Source organism: Excalfactoria chinensis, chromosome 1 (assembly GCF_039878825.1).
Source record: "Excalfactoria chinensis isolate bCotChi1 chromosome 1, bCotChi1.hap2, whole genome shotgun sequence".
Classification (NCBI taxonomy): domain Eukaryota; kingdom Metazoa; phylum Chordata; class Aves; order Galliformes; family Phasianidae; genus Excalfactoria; species Excalfactoria chinensis.
Window position 1 is genome coordinate 8,823,833 of NC_092825.1, and position 26,836 is coordinate 8,850,668.

Below are 26,836 nucleotides of genomic sequence, written 5' to 3' on the forward strand. Positions count from 1 at the left end.
ATTTTGGAATTGCACTCTTTCTTGCATCTAGTATTGACAAAGTGTTCAGAGGTTTTCGGTATGCCATTTGTCTCCTTCAGAGATACGTGCTTTTAAGTGGGTTTGTTGTGAAACCATCAGAATTTCTTTCCATTTGAAGAATTTCAGTAGTGTGTGTCAAACCCCATTTCTGTGCAGAAGTAATTACCGACTGCCAGCTTTGGTGTTCCCTTGAGCATTAAGTAAAAAGTGGCATGAACTCACTTGAATTGCTAAATATTGTTTACACAAGGTTTCTGGCAGTAAAATCTTGATCACTCCCCCTCCTTGCATCTACCTCATATTTAGAGTGTTACATGTATTTTCTGTATATATTATCAGGCATTTTCTTGCTAGTCAGTGTAACACCCACTGATTATTTTGGAATAAATCAGGACCCTTTCGCCCACGCAGCACCATTTCAAAGCAGCATCCAGATTCTCACTTCTGTCAGCCTTCCCTGCCTGAGGCCTTGTAGCCAACAGGAATATCCTCGTGGAGACTTTTTGCCTTGCGGAGTGATGAGCAATGCTGTGATCCAAGCTACGCTCTTATGAGAACAAGTGGGATGACAGCCACACAACCTTGTGTGGTTCATGGTTTAATGTTGCTGAAGGCCTGAGTCTCCTGTGTCAATTTACTTACACTTAAAATGTTCCAAATTCTCCACTAGCTGTGCTGCTAGCAACCAGGCATCAGGGGAAATACCTTGTAAGTGACGACTGGACAAGCAAGGTGTAGATATTGGTTTCCCACTTATTAATGTTCTGCTGAGCGTGAGATCACGCAGGGTCGAGTATTCCCTCAAGGTTCCGTAGCCTGTGCGGGAACTGCTCGCTGCTGTAGCTGTGCTATATTGTAGCACTTTGTCAGCTGCAGTCATACTTTTGGTTTGTAATCCAGATAAATCCTTGGAGCCCTGCAGAGACATGCTTCCATGTGGTGTATATATAGATTTCCCTATAAGAATTAGAAGGCTGAAATGCAGATTCTACTGAGGAAACCCAAGGGTGAAATAGGGTACAAGTAGGAAGGAGCTGAAACAGAAGAAATTGTCATGTTTTTCACTCACTGTACATCTTTTAGGTACTGTAACTCCTTGTCTTCACAACTCACTCCTTCACGCTCTCTCAGAGCCCAAGAATTAAAACAGAAAATCTCTTTACATATGCAGAGTTTTCTGCTGAGCCTTGAACTTTGAAAGTGGGCTATCCCAGAGCTGCACATTTGGTTTTTATTTGCTTTAAAAATTCAGCTTTGATTAACCGGTATCAGCAAACTTCTAGTAAGTCTTCTTATTAGCTAGACAGCAAGGCAGACTTGGAAATTTGTTACACAACAGAAATTCCTTAAGATAGTGGTAAATTAAACAACATATACTCTGATTCTGACACAGCTTCTTCATTTAATCAGCTAGACACAAAGAAGCTTTTGTATATTAATCTAGATGACATGGTTGGTTTGTTGGCTGGTTGGTTTCTTTTTTTTTTTTTTTTTTTTTTTTTTTTTTTACTTCATTTCTTTCCTCGCTCTTGTTCTCTTCCCTACCCTTTCTCCATTCCCCTTTCATCTCTGCTTCCTCTTCCTTTCTCCCCCTCACCCTCCTTCCTGTCAAATATAGCAACTGACATTTTGAATCATTTTATCTCTTTGCCGTATACTTGTTGCATATGCACAATAAGAATGTGCATTAGGAAAAAGAAAAACAAACTTGACAATGCCCAAGGCTGGAGCCTGACCTCCCCAGAGGACAACCAGGCACTGTCCAGTTGACAGTGGGAATCTCTGTCCAAATATCCTTACAGCTGCCTTGGATAAGACTCTCTGAAAAAGCTGAGTTGCTGAACTCACATCCAGGATTCGTGGCCTTGTGTGCCCACTGCAGGGTGTGCATCATCCATTGTCTCTGTCTGTCTGACAGTATGCACAAAGCATCCTTTGTTCTAGCTGTTCACAAAAGACTGTCCTATGTGGTCTTTTCTGCACAAGCAAGAATAGTTTCTACTGATCATTTAAATGGTGTACATGCAGTTTGGTCAATTTAACAGCAGGAATAGCCTGGAGAAGTTCCTAAAACTTCCAGGTTCTCCATGGGGAAAATAGATCAACATTTAAGTATACAAATAGTGTATATTAAGTGGTGTGTGCTGGGTAAGCAAAGGCACAGCATGGGTGTTTAACAGCTATACCACAGCTTTAACTATGGAACAAAACAGATTTCATCCTTCTATTATCATCAATAATTTGAATTCCAGTCTGACCTTGGGTGTCTCCAGGAACAAGTCTCTCTGTAGGCAACCTGGTCCAGTGCCTCACCACCCTTGTCATTAAAACCCTTTCTCTTTTATCCAATCTAATACCTCACCACATGCTTACTGTAGCGGAGGTTACTGCCTGATAAGGGTTTCAGAAATTGTCTCATTATGAATATCAATAGTAAGAGTAATCCCAGTTCCTATAGACTTTGGTCTCATTATGTATTCTGAGCGATAAATTCTATTTACTTGCTTTCTTGTTTAATGAATGATACAGATGCCTTTGGTGTCTCTTATGTAATCTGGCATAATTTTGCACATTGAAACATTTAACATAAATTTTAGTGTATAAATGAGGTGTTTAAGAATGAAAAATTAGTATGGCAAAAGAACAGTAGCTCTGAGTGAAAAATAAAAGTATTCTTGCTAGCTCGCATCTCTTTGGAGGGTTCTTATTTACCCACTGTATGCCATCATCTAAAACCCACAGCTCTTCTGTTCAAGGTGTGTATTATCCCTCCCTTAGGCAAGGCTGCTGGATAGGAAGGAAATGCCAAGGATTTCCTCTGCAAAGACAAATAATTTGTAGCATAGATAGATAGATAGATAGATAGATAGATAGATAGATAGATAGATAGATAGATAGATACGTACATACATACATACATACATACATAAAGAATTGGCATCTTGGTTCTGGTCAGCTGTCAAAGCAATGATGGTAGTGATCACTGAATAATGTATCAGTACTTAACGCTCCAGCAACTCACTGTTTGTTTTCACAGATTACCTTGTTTCTTTTGGATTCTTTAACATTACCAGAATAAGCACTGTATTATTCTGCCAGCCTTTTTTTTTTTTTTTTTTTTTTTTTTTTTTCTGGTTTTCAACACTTTGTAGTAACATTTGAAGAAGGCAAGAGAGGGCATGGGTGTTGATGCCATTAAAATGTGGCCAGAGTCTTAGGAAATGTCGCAAGGAGAAAAAAATTACATTATGTTCTTCCTAATGATGTAGATGAATCTCAATAGGTCTGTACAAGAAGTGCATGAAAGTCAAAATAATTCTTGCAGGTTTGTCTCACTGGGGTCTCACAATTACTCTCCCCTTTCCAAATGTGGGACATCCTGTGCTTCTGAGAAGAAAAACATACCTGTAGTCAGGCAGTCTGTCTGTGTTCTGGAACATCCTCTTCAATTCTGATGAGAAAAAAAAAAAAAAAAAAAAAAAGGCAAAGAAGAGCAAATTAGTAAAAACTGTGGACTTCATAGTAAAGACTGTGTGACTGTGTGCAGAAGATTGTGAATCTAATCTTCTTCCTAGCAGTGATGTCAGTGGAACAGCTAATAGGATGACAGGGTACCTGCAAGGCTGTGCACACGTCAGAAATGCCTCATACTCTCATAAGGGTTATTAATTCCTGTACCCAGTACCACGTCTCTTAAGCATGCCAGCTCATGGGATACTTATTCAGAGAGAAAGAGGAGAATTAGAAGTGTTTTTCTATATCAAATCCATACTGCTGCAGTCTCTGAACAAATAACCAAATATGTTTAGACATCTTTCACCTGAAAGTTCTTACAACAAAATACTGGAGTGCAGTGAATATATGATGTTTAATCAAGGAAAAAACCCACATTAAGTACAGTCATAGGCCATACTTAACATGGCATAGTAATCATGGACTTATTTAGGGTAAAAGTATAAAAGTCATCTCTTTTCCTCAGACTTTTTTCACAGATAATTGCTTATCCTTTTTCCTTGCTTTAGCATGGTGAAGAACTAAGATAATAATTTGCATTAAAAAATATCTTCCTCCAGCACCCATTTGTCACTGGGGAAGGGTCTAATCTGTAATTAACTGCCATAATTCCCTCAAGCATTCTCTCCTTATCAGAGATGTGGCACAAAAGCTAAAATCAATAAGCAGAAAGAGACAGAGCTGTTACAGCCAGGCTACTATATATTCCATGTTTATGTACCTTTTAACTGAACTAACATTATCTGAAATGCACTAGTATGGGTGTTTAAAATGCTTCCTATGAAATATACTTGGCAGCTCCATTTGCTTACACATTTTTCAGTGTATGAATACTCATTTAAGAAATTTCAGTGAGAACACAAGATGGGTGGAAGTAACCGAGAGAGCAATCTGTATACTGATAATAAAGGTGCAAGTTGCTTTCATAGCTCTAACACAGAAAAGGATGCAGAAGCAGATAACTGTGATTACTGAGTTAGAGTTCTGACTAGCCCCCTGTTTCTCATGGAAAGCCAAAAGGAAAACAGGCATGTAAGAGTGAGATTGAAAGACGATGAAATAGCATGTCAATCTAACTGCATCTAACACAGCTCAGCACTTTCACTTAAAGAATTAGTAGATACTCAGGGAGGTCTGTCATTGGTCAGATGACTGTCAAGGACATTAGTACAAAATTGACAGAAGTCTAACTAATGGAAGTTAAATGCACAGAGATACCAGTTTAAGGTTTCATTTCTCAGGAGAGGTATGAATGATCTTTACATACTTGCTATGAAAAATAATAATTACACTATTATAACTACACGAGAATGTTAGAAACAGCAAATATCACTATTTTTCTGTCCTGATTATGAAGGAAGCACAAACTGTCTTAGACTGAGATTCTGGTCCTGTGGAGGTCTTAAATTAGATGTGACGAATGCCTGTAGGTTATGTATGAAGAAGCTATGGAACAATCAAACTATGTGGAAAAGACTCGATGCTGAAAGTACCACATTGCTACACATCACCAAGTGACAAATAACACTTTGATTTAGATACATTTTCCAGAGCAGGGTGCTATAACATTTTGAGAATTATTTGCTATTTACTTTGTCACAGACTGTGCAGTTCTCTGAAGTGTGTTATGTGTGCACTTTCGTGAGGTCTGGCTGCAGGATGAGTCAGGTTAAGATTTCTGTTTTTTACAGGTCACCAAAATGGAGAAAATTTAATTCTCTAGATATGGAAGAGTTCTGTGTTGAAAGCAACAATGCAGATAAATATTTTATCCTCATCCCTGTCACAAAAAGAGTATTTTATGGAGTTAAATTTACTAAGCAGCTAATTGATTAGTAAATTACTCAATTCATAAACCATTTTCCTTCTGCAATAGATACTGAAAGTTGTTGGGTTTTGTTTGTTTGTTTGAGAAGTCAAATATATATATTACAAATAAGATGTATGCCAAGTGTCATTGTGCTGCTATTCTAAAAAAGCAAGCAAGCAACCAAGAACTGAAAATCACTTTGTCAACTGTTCCATTTTAAAGCATAGAAGCATTATTTCTCTGTGTTTTGTTTTGTTTTCATTTGATTTATTACCTGCCTAAGCTGGTAGAACAGAAGTAATGGGACTTCATTACCTAAAGACAAAAGTTTAAACCCAAGGCAGGTGAAAGATGTTGGATACGGTTTATAACCTCATTCAGTAGTGTCTGTTGTCATCAGGGAGAGAGCATGTGAAATGAACTGAAGGTCTCAACGTGTGTCTTAGTGGACAGTTCCCTGTTTACAAAGCTGGCCCATATCCACAGACTGAGTGGTTGTAAGAAACGAACTGTCAAATGACAACTCCGTCCTTCCAGTGGGACTGCATGAACAGCTGCACTGTGATACCTCTCCTGAGAATACACATTAAGCTTCTGTCTGTTCTGCTGCCAGCTTAGGCACATTTCCAAGCAATGAGTCAAAAGTTTTTTTGGAGTTTAACAACAGAGGAATTACTTATCCTTCACTTATTTTCTGTATATTCTATAGTCATATTATATCACTTCTTTTAATGAATTAAACACCCCAAACATATAGTATCTTTCTCATTGAGAAAAGGAGGAAAGTCCTGTTTTTTGGTTTTGTTTTGTTTTTTTGTTTGTTTGTTTGTTTTTTACAAACAACTACATGGCTGCAGGTGCTACTTGTTTTGGAAGAAGGATATTTTACAGTGAATGGTTTTATAAACTCTCCCTCATTCATGACAGTTATCTATGCAGTGCTGTGTCAGTTGATACTCTCATGCAGCAGAGACATTTAGGTGATGTATTCTTTGATTTTCCTTTAAGAAAGAACTGTACTGAGGTGCTACTGGGTACCTTTAAAAACAGGTAGTTATATCTTCTCTGCAAATTTCTCAAAATGTTGGTTATGTGCCGTAAGTGTTCCCCACAATATGTACACTCCCCAAGGAGTAGCTTTGGTTTAACCATTGCCAATACACATTGGCACAAATATCACACAGCTTTTCTTTGCTTTAAGAAGTGTACTGGGAAAAAGAAAATGTTTGCACCTGTTTGTATGAGTCTGTAGTACCAGGAGACATTATGCAATGTTTGTAATAAAGGGTCAGCATACAAACTTGTAGTTAAGAGAAGTTAATTTATATGGTATTATATGGCAAGCCTTCGAGCCTTTACTTGTTATTTTCCTTAACAGAATATAGATAGTGTCAAAACCAAAGTAGGTTTCTACCTACTTACAAAATGCTTAAATAAAGCCAAACAGATTAAAGTTTTGGTCCAAGATGTTAAGATAACTGATAACATCCTTCTCATCTATTGTTTGCACTGCAATAAGAAATCACTAATATGCCAGATTAGTAATATACTAATTAAATTGTGACACATGAGCATCATACACATGATACATCATTTATGTATCTCTTTCCTATGATGAGAGAGTTGACTAATTATATGTGAGATATGAATCAATTTTTTTTCCCAGTGTTAAGAAGAACATTAACAAAAAACTAAAGGTAAAATCTGTAATGTTTTATGAAGCATTACATTTACATGTAGTCAGGATGGCTGGACGACGTGATGACTAAAAAGCTGTTTAGATGAATTTAGAGGTCAGTGGTTAATGGGTTGTGCTTTTCCTGAGGGCATATATGAATCTAGGGACTTACCTCATTTCATATTGTTATCAGTCATGTGGAGGAGATGATGGAGTAAACTTTCATAGCTTAGAGATGGCAATGGATTATTGTCACAAGGTTATCTAGATCAGTCTGTGTCCGTGACAGGGGGAAATAGGACTGTGGGCCCCCCATTCCCCAAAAATGGAAAGGGAAAAGGGAAAAGGGGTAGGGATATGAGAGCTGGGCTCAAGAAAACAAACAGAGCAGCAGCAACAATCTAAGGAAGAAAATTTATTTCACTAACTATGGTGTCAAAATGCAAGATAACACAGTATAATACAATCTAATTGAAACTGAGGCTAATAAATCAAGTAAAAAAAGAGAGAGTTTTCCAAAGAATGAGAAGCCTACTTTGAAATTGAAGGCGCATGGCTTGGAAGCACACTCACACCCACTGCCAGGCAGCAAGAGAGAGAATGTGAGCGTCCCTTCTGTGACTTTTCTTCTGTGACTTTTTGCAACTATTTGAGGAGAGTTCTTTCTTCTTCATTGTTTCCCATGGCTGACAATTCTATTCATACAGACAGTGGACTATGGTGTAAAATTGTTCCCACAGATGAGGACCTACCAGAACCTTTTCATTTGTCTGGATAAGACTGTAACAGGAATGGGAAGATAATGTATAATGTATTGTAAATGAGAAGGAGGAAGATATGTTCAGTCTTTGTTCTCAGCCTACCTCGCTGAGTTGAAAGACTTCGTATTGTTTGTTATGATTGATTTGTTCTCACAGCTGCAGCATATTTTGTCATACTGCAAGATTGTGCCTAATATCTCTAATATCTCTTTTTTCTTTCCTTATCCTCGTGCATTTTTCTAATGGCTGCCATTGCACCTTATCTGAAAAAAGATCACTGTTGTGTCCTTCTTTGTTATGATTCAACTGTCCGGTTTTGAATTTTGTTTTTGAAAGTGCTAGAAAGTGATGAAAGCCATATTTGGACTTTTTTTTTTTTTTTTTTTTTTTTGGCAGCATGTCTCTACTTTGGGTCATGGGTCCAAAACAAAAGGCTGAATTTCCATATTGAAACATATAAACATGTCTTCCATTCCAAATTACATGGGGACACTTGCCATTACCCCCATGGGCATTTTTCAATTCAGGTCCAATTCAGTTTTTTCCAGTTTACTTCTGTAAAGATTCAACTTCAAAGCATGTAGAAATCAAGAGCAATAACTAATGGTTTTCAGCTACTGTCTTGAAGGGCATAACCCTAGGCACTGGAAATCCAAATCAGTATGTTTATAAAGATATAGAGGCAGTATAGAGCCTCTATATACCCAGACAGAGATATATCTTTCTAAAATATCGTACACCTAGAAGTCTATTAAAAATTCTGAAAGCTCTATATCTGGCTGTGACAAGAGCCATACTGCTACTGACTCTCTTAGAGTTTCCTGTGCCAATTCATTCAAACTCATGTGAGTTTGTGATCTTGAGGAATACAGGCCAGGCAAAAAAGAACATAGTCTGGACCCCGAATTCTGTGAGAGCAAACTTTTTCTATTGAAGAAATTACTGAATGAGATCCCTTGAGAAGCTGTCTTTTGGGACAAAAGAGCACTGCTGAGAAGGTAGTGTTTAAGGATACCTTTCTGAAAGCACAAGGGCTCTCCACCCCTCAGTCTAAGAAATCAAGCACAGGAGGCAGGAAACCAGCATGGCTGAACAAGGAAGGACCTGCTGGTCAAAATGAGGGAAAAGAGGAACATGTACAGGCTGTAGAAGCAGGGATTTTGTGGCCTGGGAATAATATAGGGATGCAGTCTAGACATTCAGAGGGTGGATCAGAAAAGTACAGATGGAACTGGTGTGCAGGTATGGATCTCCCAGTACAAGAAAGACAGAGAGCTGTTGGAGAGGGTCCAGAGAAGAGACACAAAGACGATTAGGGGGCTGGAGCACCTCCCCTATGAAGACAGCTGAGAGAGATGGGTTTATTCAACTTGGAGAAGAAAAGGATGCAGGGCAACCTCATTGCAGCCTTTCAGTATCCAGAGGGAGTCTATAAACAGGAGGGAGACATGGGAGACAACAGACATGGAGAATGCTGAGGTACTTAATGAGTTCTTTGCCTCAGTATTTGCTAAAAGGCTTCCCATGTATCTCACATTCCTGAACCTGTTGGATGGGGTTGAGGGAGCATAATACATCCCATTGTAAGAGAAGAGCCAGTTAGAGACCACTTCACGAGACTGAATCTGTTTGGGGCTGAATGACATGCATACCAGGATCCTCAAGGAACTGGCTGATGTGATTGTTAAACCACTCTGTATCATATTTGAAAAGCAGTGGCTGCCAGGAAAAGTACCTGGTGACTTGTAGAAAGGGAAATATCACTCCCATTTTTAAGAAAGGGGGAAAGGAAGACTGGGAATTACAGGCCAGCCAATCTCATCTTCATACCTGGGAAGGTCATGGAGCAGATACTCCTGGAAGAGATGTTGAGACACATGTGAGATGAAGATATGATCCGAGGGCAGAGTGTGTGTGACCAGTCTGCCTGCCTGCTATGATAGAGTGATGGCATTGGTGGACAATGGAAGAGCAACAGCAATACCATTGACATGGTCCCACCCCACATATTTATCTCTGACTTGAAGAGATGGGTTTGAAGGATGGATCATTCAATGTATAAAGAATTGATTAGATGATCACACTGAGAGCATTTTGATCAGCAGATATATGTCCAGGTGAAAGACTGTGATGAGTGGCTTCCCCAGGGGGGACTGAGCTGGGATCAGTACTCTTTAACATCTTTTTCAATGATACAGACACGGAACTGAGTGCACCCTCAGCAAGTTTGCATGCAGCACTAAGTTGAGTGATGCAGCTGATAGAAGGGAGACATGTGCAAAGGGACATGGACAAGTTGGAGAGGTGAGCCCATGTAAACCTAATGAGTTTCAACAGGGCCAAGTGAGTCATGGAAATCCTGAATGTGTACAGACAGACTGGTAAAAATACTTATGGAGAGCAGCTTTGTAGAGATGGGTTTGGGGTCCTGGTGGTTGAAAAACCTAACGTGAATCAGCAGTGTGTGCTTGCAGCACTGAAGGCCAGTGGTTTCCTGGGCTGCATCAAGAAACGGGTACCCATCAGGGAGAGTGAAGTCACTGCCCCTCCTCACTCTGCCCTTGTAAATACTGCAAACAGGACTGGGGTTCCCAGCACAATAAAGATTTGGAGCTGTTGGAGTGGGATCTGAGGAGGGCCATGAAGATGGAGCACCTCTCACAAGCTGGTAGAGCTGGGATTGTTTGACCTTGTGAAGACTCAGGGCAAACCTCAGTGCAGCCTTCCAGGGTTTGAAGAATATAAATATAGGAGCAATGGACTTTTAACACAAACAGATAGTGATAGAAGAAGGGGGGATAGTTTTAAACTAAAATAGGGGGGACTTAGGCGAGATTGTAGGGTAAATTTTCACTGTGACAGTGGTGAGGCACTGACACATATTGCCCAGAAAAGTTCTGGATTCTCCATCCCTGGAGATGTTCAAGACCAGGCTGGATGGGGCTCTGGGCAGCCTGGTCTAGTGGCTGATCTAGGGGGTGGCAACATTGCCCACAGCAGGGGGTTGGAACTACATTATCTTTAAGGTCCCTTCCAACCTAAACCATTCTATGAAAATCTGTAGCACATTCTAATTGCTTTTTTCCTTTCTTTGTTCATCTAATTAGACAAATGGTTTCATGCTTTGGAAATTTAGCCCAGAGGAAATACTTGTTTGAGTTAGCATATGAACACTGTTTGCACAGAGCTTCTGGTTCACATGGCTGCATTGTCAGGCCAGTGCTTCAGTTGCTGTTCCTGTATGGGGCTTACCTAGAAGTTAAGCAATATCAATCCCCTCATTTGATGCTCAAAATCTGTTTTGTTTTACACAGGAAAAAATATACTTGCAAACTTATTTATTTTATTTTATTATTTTTCACTGCTGTACAAAGACAGGAGCTACAGCAAAAGCCCGTTGTGCCAAAAGTTACTCAGCATTCCTCTACACTCTACTTTCTGCCATTTATATAGGTAGTTATTGACATTTGTTTGGAAAGTCAAACCTAATCACCTCTTAGATACTGAAACATCTCCAGGAAACATAGGTTGCTTATATAGCTCTACAAAGTGGTTTGACTAAGTAATAAAAACATGGTAAGATTTCATGACCCTTCCTGTGAACAGAGCAGCAGCAACTGATAGTCAGCAATCTGATCCTTATTATCTCTATAATGGCAAAAATTGACCAAACCATAACTGCAGAAATTATGGTCAGCCTTCTCCAGCAGTGTGTATTTTTTTGTGTTAGCTGAGTCATGTTTCTCGTCTTTCTACAGTGGGATACAAGAGCATAGGACTTCACAGTGTTCTGAGGAATACTGAGCTACACAGGTTTATAATAAATAAATCAAATTGAATGAAAAATACACTGTGATGGAGATGGCAAAAAAATAAAAATAAAATAAAAAAAAATTTAAAACTCTTCTGCAGTGATGCTTGTTGGTCAAGGCTGACAGAATTTATCAGTGCCAATTTGTTATCACTACTCAAATATACATATGTGAATACACATTACTGAAACTGTTTTGTCTATAAGGAGATGAAATAATAAGAAAAATGTCATAAAGTAAAATAATTGGGGAAAAACCCATTTTATATTAAGCATTTGAAATATTCATTGAAGCTCTTGAGCTTATGCTTTCAACTATATAAATCAATGGCTCATAAGGTACTTGTAATGATTTAGTATCTGTATTTGTTTATCATTTTATAAAATAAATTTAGCTGTATGGTTCTCTTGTTAAAGTTTAGGACTGGGCTTTTGTTCTGTTCTGCTTTGCTTAGCATGCTGCATCTTAAGGCTCCAGTAAGGATTAGACGGAAGAGTACGCTCACAGCCTTGGGATATCAGTAAAAACAGTTGCCTTTAATTAGAGTCTTCTAGCTTTGAAGCATCCTAAAAAGTACTGGATCTTAAGTATGTAAAATTCCCTTTGAAGAGATCTGTTCCTGAAGATATTTTCCATATAAATGAATAGTCAGAGTTCAGAAAGGTGCCCTCTCTCTTCACAGCACAGATTCCATTTTTGTCAGTTACCATTATCTTATGTCTTATTAAGAAGTAAGCAGTAGTTCATTAATCTGAAAAGCTAAAATTGAATGATTAATGTCTGAACATATCAGAATATTCTGAGAGATGAAAATTAAGACTCATTAAAAGAAAAACAAACACAGAAAAAGGAGATCTGAGAAACTGTATGTTTGATGATACTTTCAAGCTACCTCCATTCAGTGGGATAAATTGGTCAATGTCATTGCTAGCAGAAAAAATTAGATAAATATTTTCAATATATGCAGTGTACATAAACGGATTTGAAATCCCATCTTCATATGAGACAGTATTGCAACATACAAGAATTTTTTTGCCAACCAGAATCGAACACTTAAAGCATGTTGGGCAAACATTAATGAACTCTTTCTGTCTGTTAATGAATAAATGTTTTGTAAGTTAAATTATTTCTTCTAGGAGCATTTTTGCAAGATAATAATAATGAAATTCAACTTTCTAACTTAGTGCAAATCAATCAAATAAATCAAATAAATGGAATTCCCTCAATTTGTCCAGAAACAAGAACATTTTCAGACACTCACTTGTATGTCTGTCCCTTAGCAAGCATGTTCCTACTTAGTACACGTTAGTCATATATTTGACTCTAAAAATTTAAAATCTAAAGTCTTTTCCAAGAAGTCTATAAAAATAAAAAGCTTCAAATATTAGCACTGAAAACAATTTGTTCTATTGGCAACAGCATGAGCTAACACCTTAGACCTTCAAGATCAGAACTATTGTCAACCATGATTTTTTGTTACCTACAGTAGGTATCCACAGACTTACTCCTGAAACTGAGTGTAGTTTCTATGACAAACCATCTCTCTGTCATTATTTTTCAATTAGGATCTCAGAGGCAAAGATTGATACAGTGTGTCATAAGAGAACTCTGAACCTCTAGACTTATTCCCCAATGTGATGAAAAGAGTCCATTCAAGTCATATACTGAAAAGTTCATAGAATGGTTCTGTGGCTTAAAAGTAAGTTTGTATGTGTGCATGTGTGCGTGTGTTGTGAAGTAAGAATGTTGTTAGTTTGGATTTACTGAGTTTAATATTTCACAGTTGTGACCTTCAGCCCTGGAAGATATTAGTGAATCTTAATGAATGTTTGGTCTGAGGTTCTTAGAAAAGTGCTCAATGCATTCTGTGCAAATTTCTGTGTCCCAAGGATGGATGCTTTTGAACGAGTCCTCATTCACTTTATGTAATGAGATGCTTAACTTTTTTAAGACTGTAGTTTTCAACTTTTTTAAAGAGCATTTGTCACTGGGTATCACTTGGTATAGTGGGTTTGCTTTCCCTGTCAGGCAAGGAAACATAAACTTTACTGGTGCCAAATTTCAAATTTTCACTGAAATAAGGTAACTAATTTGAAAGAATTATGCAGTTTACCCAAATTACAGTGAATAATTATTTCCCTCTCCTAATCAAAAAGAATATTAGAATTCTCAATAGCACAGTTCCAGAGTGCCAGTATAGCTATTGTTTAGATCACCATATCCTATCTGTAAATCAAACTATTTCCGTTAGAAACAGCCAAACAGCAATATAGTTATTTAAGTATCATCCATGCTGAGTTTATAATTAAGGGAGTATTAACTACCATGTTGAATGTAACTTAAAGCAAAAATTTAATGAATGTGTCCAGTGAAGGACAATTAAATTGATGAGGGATCTGGAGCATAAGTATTATGAGGGCTGAGGGATATGGGATGGTTTCATCTGGAGAATAGGAGACCTTACTGCAGTCTACAACTTCCTGAAGGAAGGTTGTGATGAGGGAGGTCAGCATCTCCTACGCAACAAACAGGATCGAAGGAAATAGCCACAAGTTGCACCAAGGGAGATTTAGATTAGATACAAGGAAAGGTTGCAGATCCTTTCCAACATTGTGATTCTGTGTGATTCCTTGTGTTTGTAGTTAGCTTGGGTATTTTAATGAAGTTGTTTTATGATGATTATATAGATACCTTTATATTTTTACTTCAGAGGGTCCCTTTCAAGCTCCAATATTTATGCCTTTCCAATTCTTAATTTGATGTTAAAACGGCTGTTCACTCTTCATGTCCAAAGAAAGCGTGACAAAGATTTGCGTGCTTTTATACTACATTTGCATTTCTTAACATTTGCAGAAGTAAAAGTTTGCAAGAAGCTGAGTTTCTTAAAGATATTTCTCAGGTCTTCAAAGTACAAAAAAAAAAAAAAAAAAAAAAAAAAAAAAAGTCAGATACGTAGTGAGAGGACATATTTGCTAAAATTTTTGACAAAAAATCCCAGGGAAACTATTCAGAAATTTCATAGTACAAATTTCATGCTGAGTATTCCCAATTTCATAGTGACTCTGCTATGGGATTTGTTCCTTTTTGTTGTGCTGTTTGGGATTCAAAAGAAAACAAAATGGTTATTTGGAAAATGTCTCATATGCAGTTATGAGGAAAGCTGAGTCACAAAGGACACAAACTTAGATAAGCTGGGGTAGAAAAGCAAGTAGAAACTTTTATGGCCAGGAGCTCAGTGTGAATAGCTGCCTTCTAATGTGATCTCAGTGCTGAGCTATTGAAACAGTAATTGTACTCCTGGGAAAAACCTAAATATAAAGAGATGCAGCTTTGCAAAGAAAATGTGCGGTGAACTTGACATATCTGATTAGTTTAATCACTAAGAAGGTTTATATTATAAATTTAATAATTTGGAAATTAATTATTTAACTGTTCCAATAGAAATGAGCAAAAACTCTTTTACATTCGAAGTTCAAGTGTAAATCATCTCTTGTGTAGTTTTCTTTTTCTTCAAAGAATAAATCTCGGGGTTTGTTTTGCACTGAAAGTGTTTTTTAAAAGTAACATGTAACATGACAGCATGACAGTGCACAAGATTATCTTTATACGTCTATTTTTAAGCTTTTGTTTCCAGTCCTATTCTTTTTTTTTTTTTTTTTTCCCAATATAAGGGACTGATTTGATTCTCTCCAGCTAAGAAAATCAAAGTGAACATAATGTTTTAATCTGTAATTTTTAATGAAAAGAGAAAATATGTCGGATTTGATAGTGCTTTACCATAAAGTAATTGCAGGTTGTTTTCTATTCTGATAATTTGTACATCTTCTGATGTAAAAGCTGTCAATTTAAAGCAAATATTTAAGAATAATATCAATATCTACTAAATACAGGTTGATGTAAATATACATGCTCTGCAGCAGAATCTCAATGATCTGTCATTCTGTCTGTATGATTCTAAAAGTTCAGCTACTATAATTTTTCAGCAGAATTGTATTAATGTTTTTAGCATATGATAAAGCTATCCTTTGAATCTACACTTCACATAGTTTTCTAGCATGTTAATGGAATTTAATTAATACTGAAAATTAAGGTTTGCTTGAAATAGGTTTGCCATGCAAATTGTAATTTTATAGTACAGTAAGGCTGTCAGAAAAAGGCAGGATTTACTTCAATGCAGTTTCAGTGAATGAATTGTGTGCATGATGCCAGTGTTACAGTATTTACTCAAAAAAATGTTTTCCTGCACTGAACGCAAACTGAACGGTCCTACCTCTCTCAAATTTCATTCTTTGAGAATGTGGTGGATGGTACCTTTTTTTTCTGATCACAGCTAGAAGTTCTTGATGAAATCCTACTGATGATTTGTACTCTTTCTTTCCTTCCAGTGAATTATTCATTACTTCATCTCCATTTAAAGTTTCCTGTTTCTTTTGATCTCAGGCAATGGACTGGGAATCCGAGTCGTAGGTGGGAAAGAAATTCCAGGAAGCAGTGGAGAAATTGGAGCGTACATTGCCAAGGTCTTGCCTGGGGGCAATGCAGAGCAGACAGGGAAGCTAATAGAAGGTAAGCTATATGCATTATCAAGAAGTAGAAACAAGAGAGCATTGGGAGTACAGTAGGACTTATTATAATACACTCTTATAACGTTTTATTCTCATATAACAAATGCAATCTTGTACAAGGGCAGAGGTGTATCTCAGCCCTTCTAAACCTGCATCAGTCTTAAAACAGAAAAGGAATCAAGAAGAGTTACCATGGTGAGCAATATACTGATGTCTTCCATAATCTGTGTCGGCATTCTGTCTTCTGCACTGGGAGTAAGACAGTATGGCAAAAGTTCAACTGTGTCACATATTTAATGGATATGTGCCATTTTGAAGATCTTTTTGGGATCACCTTTCTTAGTCACACCTTTCAAATGAATTACAAGTCCAGTTCTGTTCTATGATACACACTAACTTTTTTGGTGAAGGTCCCTGAAGTCAGACTTGACTGAATTCATCTGGCCTAATTTTAGTTTTCCAATTTAAAAGAGTCAACAGGCAGTGGAGAAAAAGAAGCATCTACATGAGGGCAATTCAGTTCATCTATCATAGACCTCTATCTCAAGAACTGGTAGTGTCTTCCTCATGTATTTGACCTTAAGAAGATTGCAATATACCATACAGCTCCCTTTAAGCAATTATAGCTAAATGATATATGCTGCTTAATTTTTACATTTTCAGGTATTATTGCAGATGTGGCAATTTTTTCTAATAACATTTCATGCATATTCACATAAATGGTCTCTTCTTTCTATAACTGGTTCCTTTTTCTTATAAGAATATATGTATGCACCTGAAATGGCTGTTCATCCGTGGACAAAAATCGAAAATGTGTTTTTAATTAATTCATCTAGTTATTTGCAGTTCTTTAATAAAAATTATTATCCAGAAAACAATAACAAAAGAAAGAAGACAAGCAAGAAGAATAGTTTTCCTAGATAGAATTTGATTCACATAAACTTTCTGGATAGAAAGCATACAACAAATATCATGATTAAATCAAAAGTACTTTGCAGATAGAACAGTGGAGTAACTTGATTATAGTTCTAACGTGTTGTATTTTGTATTTATAACAAATCAGTCTCCTCTGCATCCATGTTTTTTCTACCACTTTTTACATCCTTTGTGTGTTTTTTGTTTGGTTTGGTTAGGGTTTTTTGTTGTTGTTGTTGTTGTTGTTGTTTTGTTTTTTATTTTGTTTGTTTGTTTGTTTTGGGGGCAATACTTTAAAGATTTACATAAAGAAGAGTATATGCCCCTCTGTCTTTGTTAACTTAAAGGCGAAGGAATGATATACAAATGCATCTTTCTTTTTTCCCTATGGAATAGATTTTACCATTCAGATTTAATGTATAGTATGTTACTTATCAAATCATAGAAGGATGTTATTTATTGCATGTGAGTATCAAAAGAATTTTTCTTAACTGATTGTCTTGTGAAGTTTCTATTTGTTTTGGCTCACTCGATAGAAAAGAGTGAATCTCTCATGGCTGCACTAAATCATGCATTAGCAAGCAAGTAATGAGGAGAATATAGTTATTCAGTATTTCCTAGAGACTGATGTTTCATGAAAGAGGATGAGCAATTAGCACGTGGAATTTTCTCCACGCTTTTGGTTTCTTTCACTGGGAGATCTTCTGTGAACTGAGGTATTAAGTACTTATTTTCTCACAATATCGCTTTTTTTAGCAGTGTTCAAGAGCATCTTGAATTCACAGTAACTACTGGAGAAATTCAAACAGGGCAGCTTGCTTTTCTTTCTGTTTACATTATGCATTTTGAAGCTTTATTCATATTTTATAGACAGAGGAACAGTAAATAATAATAATAATAATAATAATAATAATAATAATTGTTTCATTCTTCCATGAAATAATCAGTAGTGCTTCTGGTCTGGCTTTTATAAACAAAATATTGTAAACTTGAGTATGTTGGTATGAGTCTGGAGCAATTATCAATATCACTGGACTTAATTTGTAGAATTTGGTCACACAGTACCCCAGAATGTTTTATTATTGCTGTGTTAGATGTTTTGCCAGTGAGAAAAAGGGCTTTCTGTAGAATGTACAATTAACAAAAGACAAACAGTTCCACTTACTGCCAGCTGCTTCTTAAATTTTGCCAGTGTATCTGATTTACTTTTTACATTATTTTAGGTGGCTGTCATAAACCTAGAGAGAATATTTTGCTTCTTTACTTTTGAATATTCTGTTTATTTTAGTACAAATATGGTTTATGCATATTTAATATCTACACTTAATAGTGCTAAAATTCACTGAGGTCTTCAATCATTCTCATATGAATCTGTGCAAATCTAGCCCAATTGCAAATATTATCACTGGCATTGTTGGGTTTGAAAATAGAGACTAGTATTCTCATAAAAATGTTGACTCTGTCACATCACATACAGAAAACTTTATATGTGCCTGTCTGTAAATGGCAAATCTTTTGTATTAGCTATTTGTAGAGTAATCTTGAGTTACTTTATCTGCTAAAATGCTGTCTGACTTCAAATTAGTGAACATACCTACTTATCAACTGAACATACAATGTAATTACAAGTTAATATCACAACTCATTAGCCTTCCCAAAAACACAATTCAATGCAAAAAACTACATCCCATCCCATCCCATCCCATCCCATCCCATCCCATCCCATCCCATCCCATCCCATCCCATCCCATCCCATCCCATCCCATCCATTCTTCTAATTCTCAAAACAGAAAACACTAGTCTGAGAATCCTGTTGGTAGAGTGAGGAACAGGGTAGATTTACTGTGATTATAATGGAAGCATAGTCCTACCCACTGTATGTGTGACTACATCTGTGAAGAAATTGCATATTTTAAAATACAGATAACGTTCTGTCCTTAGGGAATAGCAATCTATAACATTTTAGCTTATTTAAATAGCTTTGGAGGAGTCTGTTAGTGATGAAAAGTTTATTTATAGTTCTGACTGGCAAATACCAGTCTTCCTTGGTTCTTTCACCTTGAATTACTTTCAGATGTCAGAAATATATCTGATTTATCACTCATTGGCATCACAAAAAAACTGGAGGTGGAAGACTTATTCCACTGAGCTCAGCAAGTGCAGGAACTATTTGATAGATGTGTCTGTGCTCCCTCTCGTGTTGACAGAAACAGTTCACTTATATTCTTTTTGGTTAATCTACACAGGAAATTGCATTTCATACTGACAGTAATTTTCAGAAACATAAGAAACTAGAGTAAAGCACAGAAGTAAAATATTAATATGTGTTACCAAGTGTTATAGATTTGCTGGATGCCTTCAGCTCTCACTGGACCATTTTGACAGGCTAACTGGAAAGCTTAGGCACTTGTGAACTGTGAATGTCATTGTTCCAAGCTTTCAATCAGTGAGGCATAATGCCTTACAATGCTTAAGGTAGGTAACATTCATCATGATCAAGAGGAGAATCCTTAACTTTCCGGTCTTCTGATGATCCTAGGAGACTTGCATGGTCTGATCTAGCTAACGGTGAACTTGATTTGTGGTAATCTTACTGCCTTTCCTCCAGTCATCAGCAACCATGGTACTGATCAGATTTTTGTTAATTATCTGAGGCATAATGGGTACAATATATGCCAGCTTTAAATAATATCTTCTCAAACATAAAAGTAAGAAAATTGTATATAATGAAGACAGAGCCCCTCATCATCACAATGATTGAGAAACCAGTTTGATTGAATTCAGCATTTTATAATTTAATAATAATATTCAATACCCAAGGATATTTTGGAATTCCCCATCTTGAAGCTGGTCCAGTGATGTTGTGAGAAATTCCTCCTGATGTTCATACGTACATACAATGGAATATAATACCACCCAATTTAAGCAGTTACAAAGGTTTGAAGAGAGAAAATGCACTGCCGTTTGAGAGTTCTGTGTCAGTTGTTTTGATCTTGATTAATAACTACTCCCATTAGGATACAAGAAATGATATTTCACAAAACATCATGAAGATCCCCTAAGAAAAGCAAACTGCAGTCTGATAACATGTACCAAGATGTTGAAAAAGCACATCCAGTGTCTTCAGTATTATAGTCTGCATATAAATAAGGACTTATTAAATATAACCAATATCTTTTAGGCTTGGATTCAGTGGGGTGGATTGTCTTCAGTTATGCTGGAAGTTACAGAGGTGACATAACCTGTTCTCCTCTGGACTATATTTTGAATGGCCAGGTCCTTATTGTGCGTATCAGAGTCCTCCGTCATCTTTAGAAACCTGTGCAATCTCGGAACTTTAGAATGCCTTTAGAAAATAAACCTGAAGTCTACCCATGCATGTTTCTATTTTTGCTCTTTTTCCAACTTCAATAGAAGGTCTTACATATTCTTACATATTCCAGTGTCAGAGTTTCCTTTTCTACGACTGTAGATGCACAACTGTCTCTGTCTTTGTAATGGCTTATTATGATGCCAAAATCATTAGAATCACTCCTCAGAGAGAAACTAAAGACTTTTTCCTTGGACTTTTATGGGAGGCCATAGCCAAGGCATTAAATTCCCACTCAGATATTAAGCCAGTATGGGGAGAAATAATTTTTTCATTGCTACCATGAATCTCTCCACCTCAGGAGTGACACATGAGGTGATAAGTGTGCACCAAATCATTGTGCTGTTACTGGCAAAAGAGAGACACATCTAGACCAATGAGGAGAGTTTTCCATGGTGAACAGGATGAGGAAAAAGAAAGGAGGAAAGAACTGCTTGGATTACTTCCATGGACTTCAGAGAGCAGCTGGTTTTCTCAGCTTCAATTCTCTAAAGAAGGAGGAAGACCCAGAAAGCCCTATCAGAAGTCTGCTGTAACCAGAATGCTCTACAATTCTTACCCATTGGGCAGACTTTGTCTTGTGATACAAATTTAAATAGGCTGAACAGGCTTTCCTGTAGGCATTAGACCCAGGCAGGGAATCTTTTTCTCCTGCCCAAGCCTGGGTCTGGAGTGAGGCCTGCTCGAAACTGCAACAGCTCACTAAGGATGAGGCAAAATGAAAGGCTGCACTATTGAGGAAGTAGCAGGTATGTAAATTATGGCTAAGTTACACAGTTTGGAAGAACCTTCCAGACCTTCCTGGAGCCTAGTCACAGAGCTGCAGCAGTGCAGGATATGTGGGCTCTGAGCACCTCTGCAGACTGCCTGCTTGAGCTCTCAGCATGGGGAGTTGAGAGCAAGTGGGTTGCACAAATTCACAATAAAGATGAGTGTAGTGAGCTTGCCACACTTCTATTTCTTCTTCTGGAGAAATAAGCAGCCCATAGCCTCAGGCATTGCAGTCGAAGAATGTACAGTAAGAGATTTATTTGAAGGCAGAGAAGAAACATGCAGGGCTCACTGAGACCCATGTCTAGATGGATCCAAGTGTCAGTACCACAGGTCTTCATTATTTCCAAGTCAGGCAAATTAGTAAAAAAGAAAATTGTGATGAAGAGGTTAAGAAAAATAAAGGATGGCAAATAGTGAAACTGCTGTGTTAAGTTGTAATCTTATACGGCTAAATATGAACAAAGAGGCAAAGAAACAAACAAATCTGAAGCCAACAAGCCAGAAAAATAAAAATTTAAAAAACAAAAACAGCACACAAGAATCAGTTGACCACTCAAAAATGTGGCTGAAATATGAAAGATACAGAAGTATGAAATATTTAGCAACTTTGAGTCTAGGGGAGCCAGAAAGAAAAAGCTGAAAGACAGGTTTGTGGTTCAAATACAATTCCTTGTGCACAATAACACACTGCATAGTCTGCATAAACCACATAAACTGGAAAATGTCTTGAGTTTTACACTACATGCAATGCTTCCTCTGAGGGAAAAGCAAATAAATATAAAAATCAGAGATGAGATGGCTAATCTAGGGAGATTTTTAACTCTATTTTGGTTGTCTATTATAGTTAAGATGATTGGGTATAAGAAATGTCATATAGTGGCTATTGAAATGTTAGCATCACTGTATAGTCTGCAAAGTAATTTTACATTAGGAGAAAAAAACACCCAGCTTTTTTATCTCTCCAAGTAAAAGTAGAAATTAGCCAACTTCCAGAGGCAATTTTATCTCAGCCATGCCTCACGGATATTCTTTGTATGTATTCAGCTAATAATTTTTCATTCATAGTTATACAAGTTTTTTGTGCCTTGCAAAAGGCATATTTTGACACATTATTTTCTGATATCAGAAAGAGGTGATGTAAATGCTCATGGAAGGACAGTGGGACATGCAACTGGGCTGTTTAATAGTCTGTGAAAAGAGCAGAAAAAATAAACACTTTTTTGCAACTTTTTCAGAGTACTTTTGGACTAGTTTGAATATCCCCAGGGGCTGAAAAAGACCAGACTCAGTTTCCAAAATTTCCTTTCAAAGAGGAAATAATATGTAACGTCTGTTCATTTTATTGAAACTATCTCTTGTCTTATCGAAGACATAATTTGGATGTTGCTTGGAAAATGGAGTGTAGCTGGAAGGGTCATGGGTACCTAAATAGTTGGAAAACCAGAACAGAAGCAGTAAGTCATTATCCTTCCCCTACTCCTTTTGCCCCACATCCCTCTTTCTCTTGAATTACAGATGGACTTAAATGTAACACTGACTGGTCTTGGTCATCTGTCAGTGGGACGCTCAATAGGCAGCAGATCTTAATCATGAGTTTTAAGTGACTGTAGTGAGCGCTGCTTGCTGCTTAGAGAGCTAAAATTGGAAACATTGATCAGTACATCATGGTGAAGAGATTTCCCAGTCTCCATGAAGCTAGGGACAGTAGATAGCCAGCATTACTTCTCGTGTCCCTCTGATAATTACACTCCTGGCAGAAAGTAGATAACATGATGAAGCTGAAAGATGATGAAATGAAATTATAAGGAACACAAGAAGGGGAAAAAAGATTCTCAGAAAACTTTGAATCATCTTAAATTAAAAGAAACAGTTTTTGTGAACTGCACTCCTGTTTTGTAGTTTGCTTTAATTTATAACTGCACTGGAGGAAACAAAGAATTAACTTTTCCTTGTTCTCTGTTAATTAGTTTTAGCGCTTTATTGTGCTACCCATTCTTATTCTGTGAGGCTAGAAGGGAGAAGTTTGCTCACAGTTCATTCCCTGGGCTTCAGGCTTATGTGTATATATCCAAGCATTATTGACTTAATCAAAGAAGCTGTGAACAAAATAAGAAGTGGTGACCTGTTTTATCTTTCTTTGTTTGTTTTTGTAATCTAAGGCAAAATGCAAAAGAAAACTTACTGGGCACTCATGATTTCTTTAAAGGTTTGAGAATTAAGCATTACATTTATATATATATGGCCTCTTGCTTTAGAAAATTTACAGTGTTTTCATTCCTGCATTTAACCCTGTTAAACTAGTATAGATCATACTTCCTTTATGATCAAAAGTCTGAAAAATATCTTGAACAACTAATTATTGCTGAAAATCCCTGTTGTGGAAAAGCCCTGTCATACAAATTGCACTGGGAAATTGGATTTGTTATAACAAATAAATAAATTCATCAAAATATCTCTTTAGGGAGCTTCTGCTTAGTATTAAATAGGAAAGTCTGAATTTATAGAGACAAGCAAAATAATGTGGATGCTTCAAGCATAAGAAGTGAATAAGAATAAAAGTGAATCTCTAATTTTTGATTAAACCACAGCTATATATATTTTTTTTCTATACAGATTCTAAAACATCTGACCCAGAACTTGTTGAAATCTATATCATTTCTCTTTGCTTATAAGGGGAATATGCATCAGATCTGAAAAGAATATAAAACTGTCTGATAACTGTTTGAGAAATACAGCAGGAAGCATAATTCTGTTAAGATTTCTGGGCTTTATACTGCAATCAAAAACTTCTGAAATTACATTATAGGTGCATTGATGTGTTCCAGGTAACTTTTCAAAATGGTTTTGATATAAGCTTAGATTTCATAATTTCTAGAAAAATGTAATTAGTTGCTTGATTTGTGTGGCTGTGGGGCTGGAGTGTTAACACTAATAATGTAATTGCAAAACACTGGGCTTTAGAAATATGTTCAGTTCAAGAAGACAGTAATAACCTTGTTATGATAACTATTTTCTTTTGATGCTGTAGATCAGATTTCACACATGATACTACACTGAGGGAGCATTTCAAGTCAGTGAGTTTTGACATTCCCTTTCCTTGGGTATAACACCAGAAACAAGCTGGAATGTAAATGGTAAAAGGCTTGAGGCAAAGAGATTGCATACACTGATCTTGATGTCTGGCATATGTGGGCAGCAACAAAGTTCTCCAGGTCTAAGCTCTGAAAGTCACTGAAAGGACACAGTGCATGTGCAGTGTTTCACACTGCATTTGAAACATGTAGATTTTAACAGTATTTATAGTTCTTCACACATAGATCAAGAAGATCTGACTGCTTTTATCTAACATGCAGGTTCAGTGCCTGCCAAGGAAATAAGAAACCTTGATTCTAGGCCTTTTACAACTCAACTGATGATCAGCAGCTCAGATAATTTGGCTTCTAAGAAAGCATGAGCTTGATGAAGATTACTATTAAATTCTATTAAAAATGAGTCAAATCTACTTCCTGACGTTTCCTGGGGTTATTGTGGCTGAAGTTCAGGACTGGCGCTTGGTCTTGTTGAACAAATCCCACTGGCCTCAGCCCAGTGATCCAGACTTTCCAAATCCCTCTGTAGGGCCTTACTACCCTCAGGCAGATCGATACTTCCTCCCTTTGCAGACTGATCAGTTATCCCTTCTGAAGGCTCACTCAATCCCTTCATCTAGGTCATCAATAAAGATACTGAACAGAATGGGCCCCAATACCAACCTCTGGGGGACACTACTCATGACCAGTCACCAGCTGGATTTAACTCCATTCACTACCACATTCTTGGCCCCACCCTATAGCCAGTTTGTTACCCAGAAAAGAGCATACAGTGCAAGTTTTGTATCACTATGTAATAGCCCTAATGCAGAATTTATTACCTTTATTAATTATTTATTAGAAAATATTAACTTCAACACATTTTTGAATACATTTCTCTATAGAAAGAAAATTTCATAGTCTGAAACTAATGCTGTCTTCATTAAAAATGTTAATGTATGAGCAGATGCAAAAGCATTAAAATAAGATTTAACAATTAGCTAAAACCAAAATTCTTGCACATTTCCCAGTAAGTCCATGAAAAAATGTCCTGAAATTTATTCCATTGCTTTCAATCATCGTAATGTAATTGTGGTAATGAGTTCATGGCTGGACATGATGATTTTAGAGATCTTTTCCAACTTTTATGTTTCTATGACACATTATCATAGAATCATGTTAATTATGTGCTGGGTAAAAACATGAACAAATTACATCTCCCATTCTTTCAAGGAGATGCCACAACATTTTACCTTTGCTAAGTAAGCTTCTTAACTGGAAATGAGCCAGACATTGCCAGCTGACATGTCTTAACTGAATAAGAGTTGATCTGAACTGTATTGCCATTTGTACTAAACTAACTGCATAGTCATATGCTGAGAACAATAATTCACTTGAAACAAAGTTCCATATGATGTTAAAAATTTTTAAGGCTGGACAGGAGAACCAATACATTAAATTGTTCACTGGAAGGATATCCTAGATGAAACTGTAAGTTATTTTTCATTTTGATTATAGCTGTGGCTTCCTCAACATCCCTTCATGATTTACAGCCTAAATTATAATGTCATCCCTGGTTATTAAGTAGTTCCTCTAATCTGAGAGTCACAAACATTTCCACTGTGAAGTCAAATTTTAAGTTGCTCCATTGTCAAATTTCCTATCTGCTATTCTGTTGATACTGGCCCAAGGATTTTTTATTTGTTTGTTTGTTTGCTTGCTTGCTTGCTTTTACATTATAATAGATGGTTTCTGGCTGTGATGTTTCATGACACTGACTGTGTGAGAACAGATTAGTAACTATTCTCTCCGTGCATCATTAACATAACAAATTGAAATGAGAGATGTACCACACAGAGCGTACATAATAAACTTTTCTCAATGACAATGTTCAGTTAGTTCTCAGGTATATTAAAGTAAATAAAGTCTGAAAACAGTTCTGCATATGCTAGGGGATCCCCAGGACTAATTATAAGAACTTTATATAAAGCTGAAGTGTTTTATCTATAGATTAAAATTAGATATTGGACAAAAAAATCATGAATTTTCAGAGCATCCAGAAATGTCTACTGTGACATTGGCTTCTCTCATTCAGTACTGCCATGCAGCATATAATTAGAACAAGTACTGTGATATTCCAGCCTTTGTTATTGGATATACACTTCCATTTGGTCATTTTCCTCTTCAGCACCTCATTTCAATATCATTTGTAAGTTGTTAACTGTCATTTTCATTTTTCATTTGGTGGATGCGGTTGCCAAGCCACTCTCCATCATTCTTAGGCAGTCCTGACTAACTGGGGATGTCCCAGTGGACAGGAGACTGGCAAATGTGATGCCCATCTTCAAAAAGGGCTCACCTCTGTGCCTGGGAAGGTTATGGAACAGATAATCTCAGGAGCCATCATGAACCAGTTAAAGGTCACCAAGGGGATCGGGCTCAGTCAGCATGGGTTTACAAATGGTACATCCTGTCTGACAAGCCTGATTTCATTCTGACAAGGTGACCCGCTTAGTGCATGAGGGCAAGGCTGTTGATGTGGTCTACCT

At 37.0% G+C, this 26,836-nt stretch overlaps 1 protein-coding gene across 6 annotated transcripts in view; it reads left to right on the forward strand.

Annotated features, from left to right (window-relative positions):
- PCLO (piccolo presynaptic cytomatrix protein) overlaps positions 1 to 26,836 on the forward strand; it is a 313,514-nt gene that overhangs the window by 202,156 nt on the left and 84,522 nt on the right. For all 6 annotated transcript variants that reach the window (XR_011902652.1, XM_072327118.1, XM_072327119.1 and 3 more), the window contains one exon: positions 16,036 to 16,161. Coding sequence is in view for 5 of the 6 variants with exons in the window: in XM_072327118.1 (XP_072183219.1) it covers positions 16,036 to 16,161 (126 nt within the window). In the remaining variant the exon portion in view is untranslated. The remainder of the gene's footprint in view (positions 1 to 16,035; positions 16,162 to 26,836) is intronic.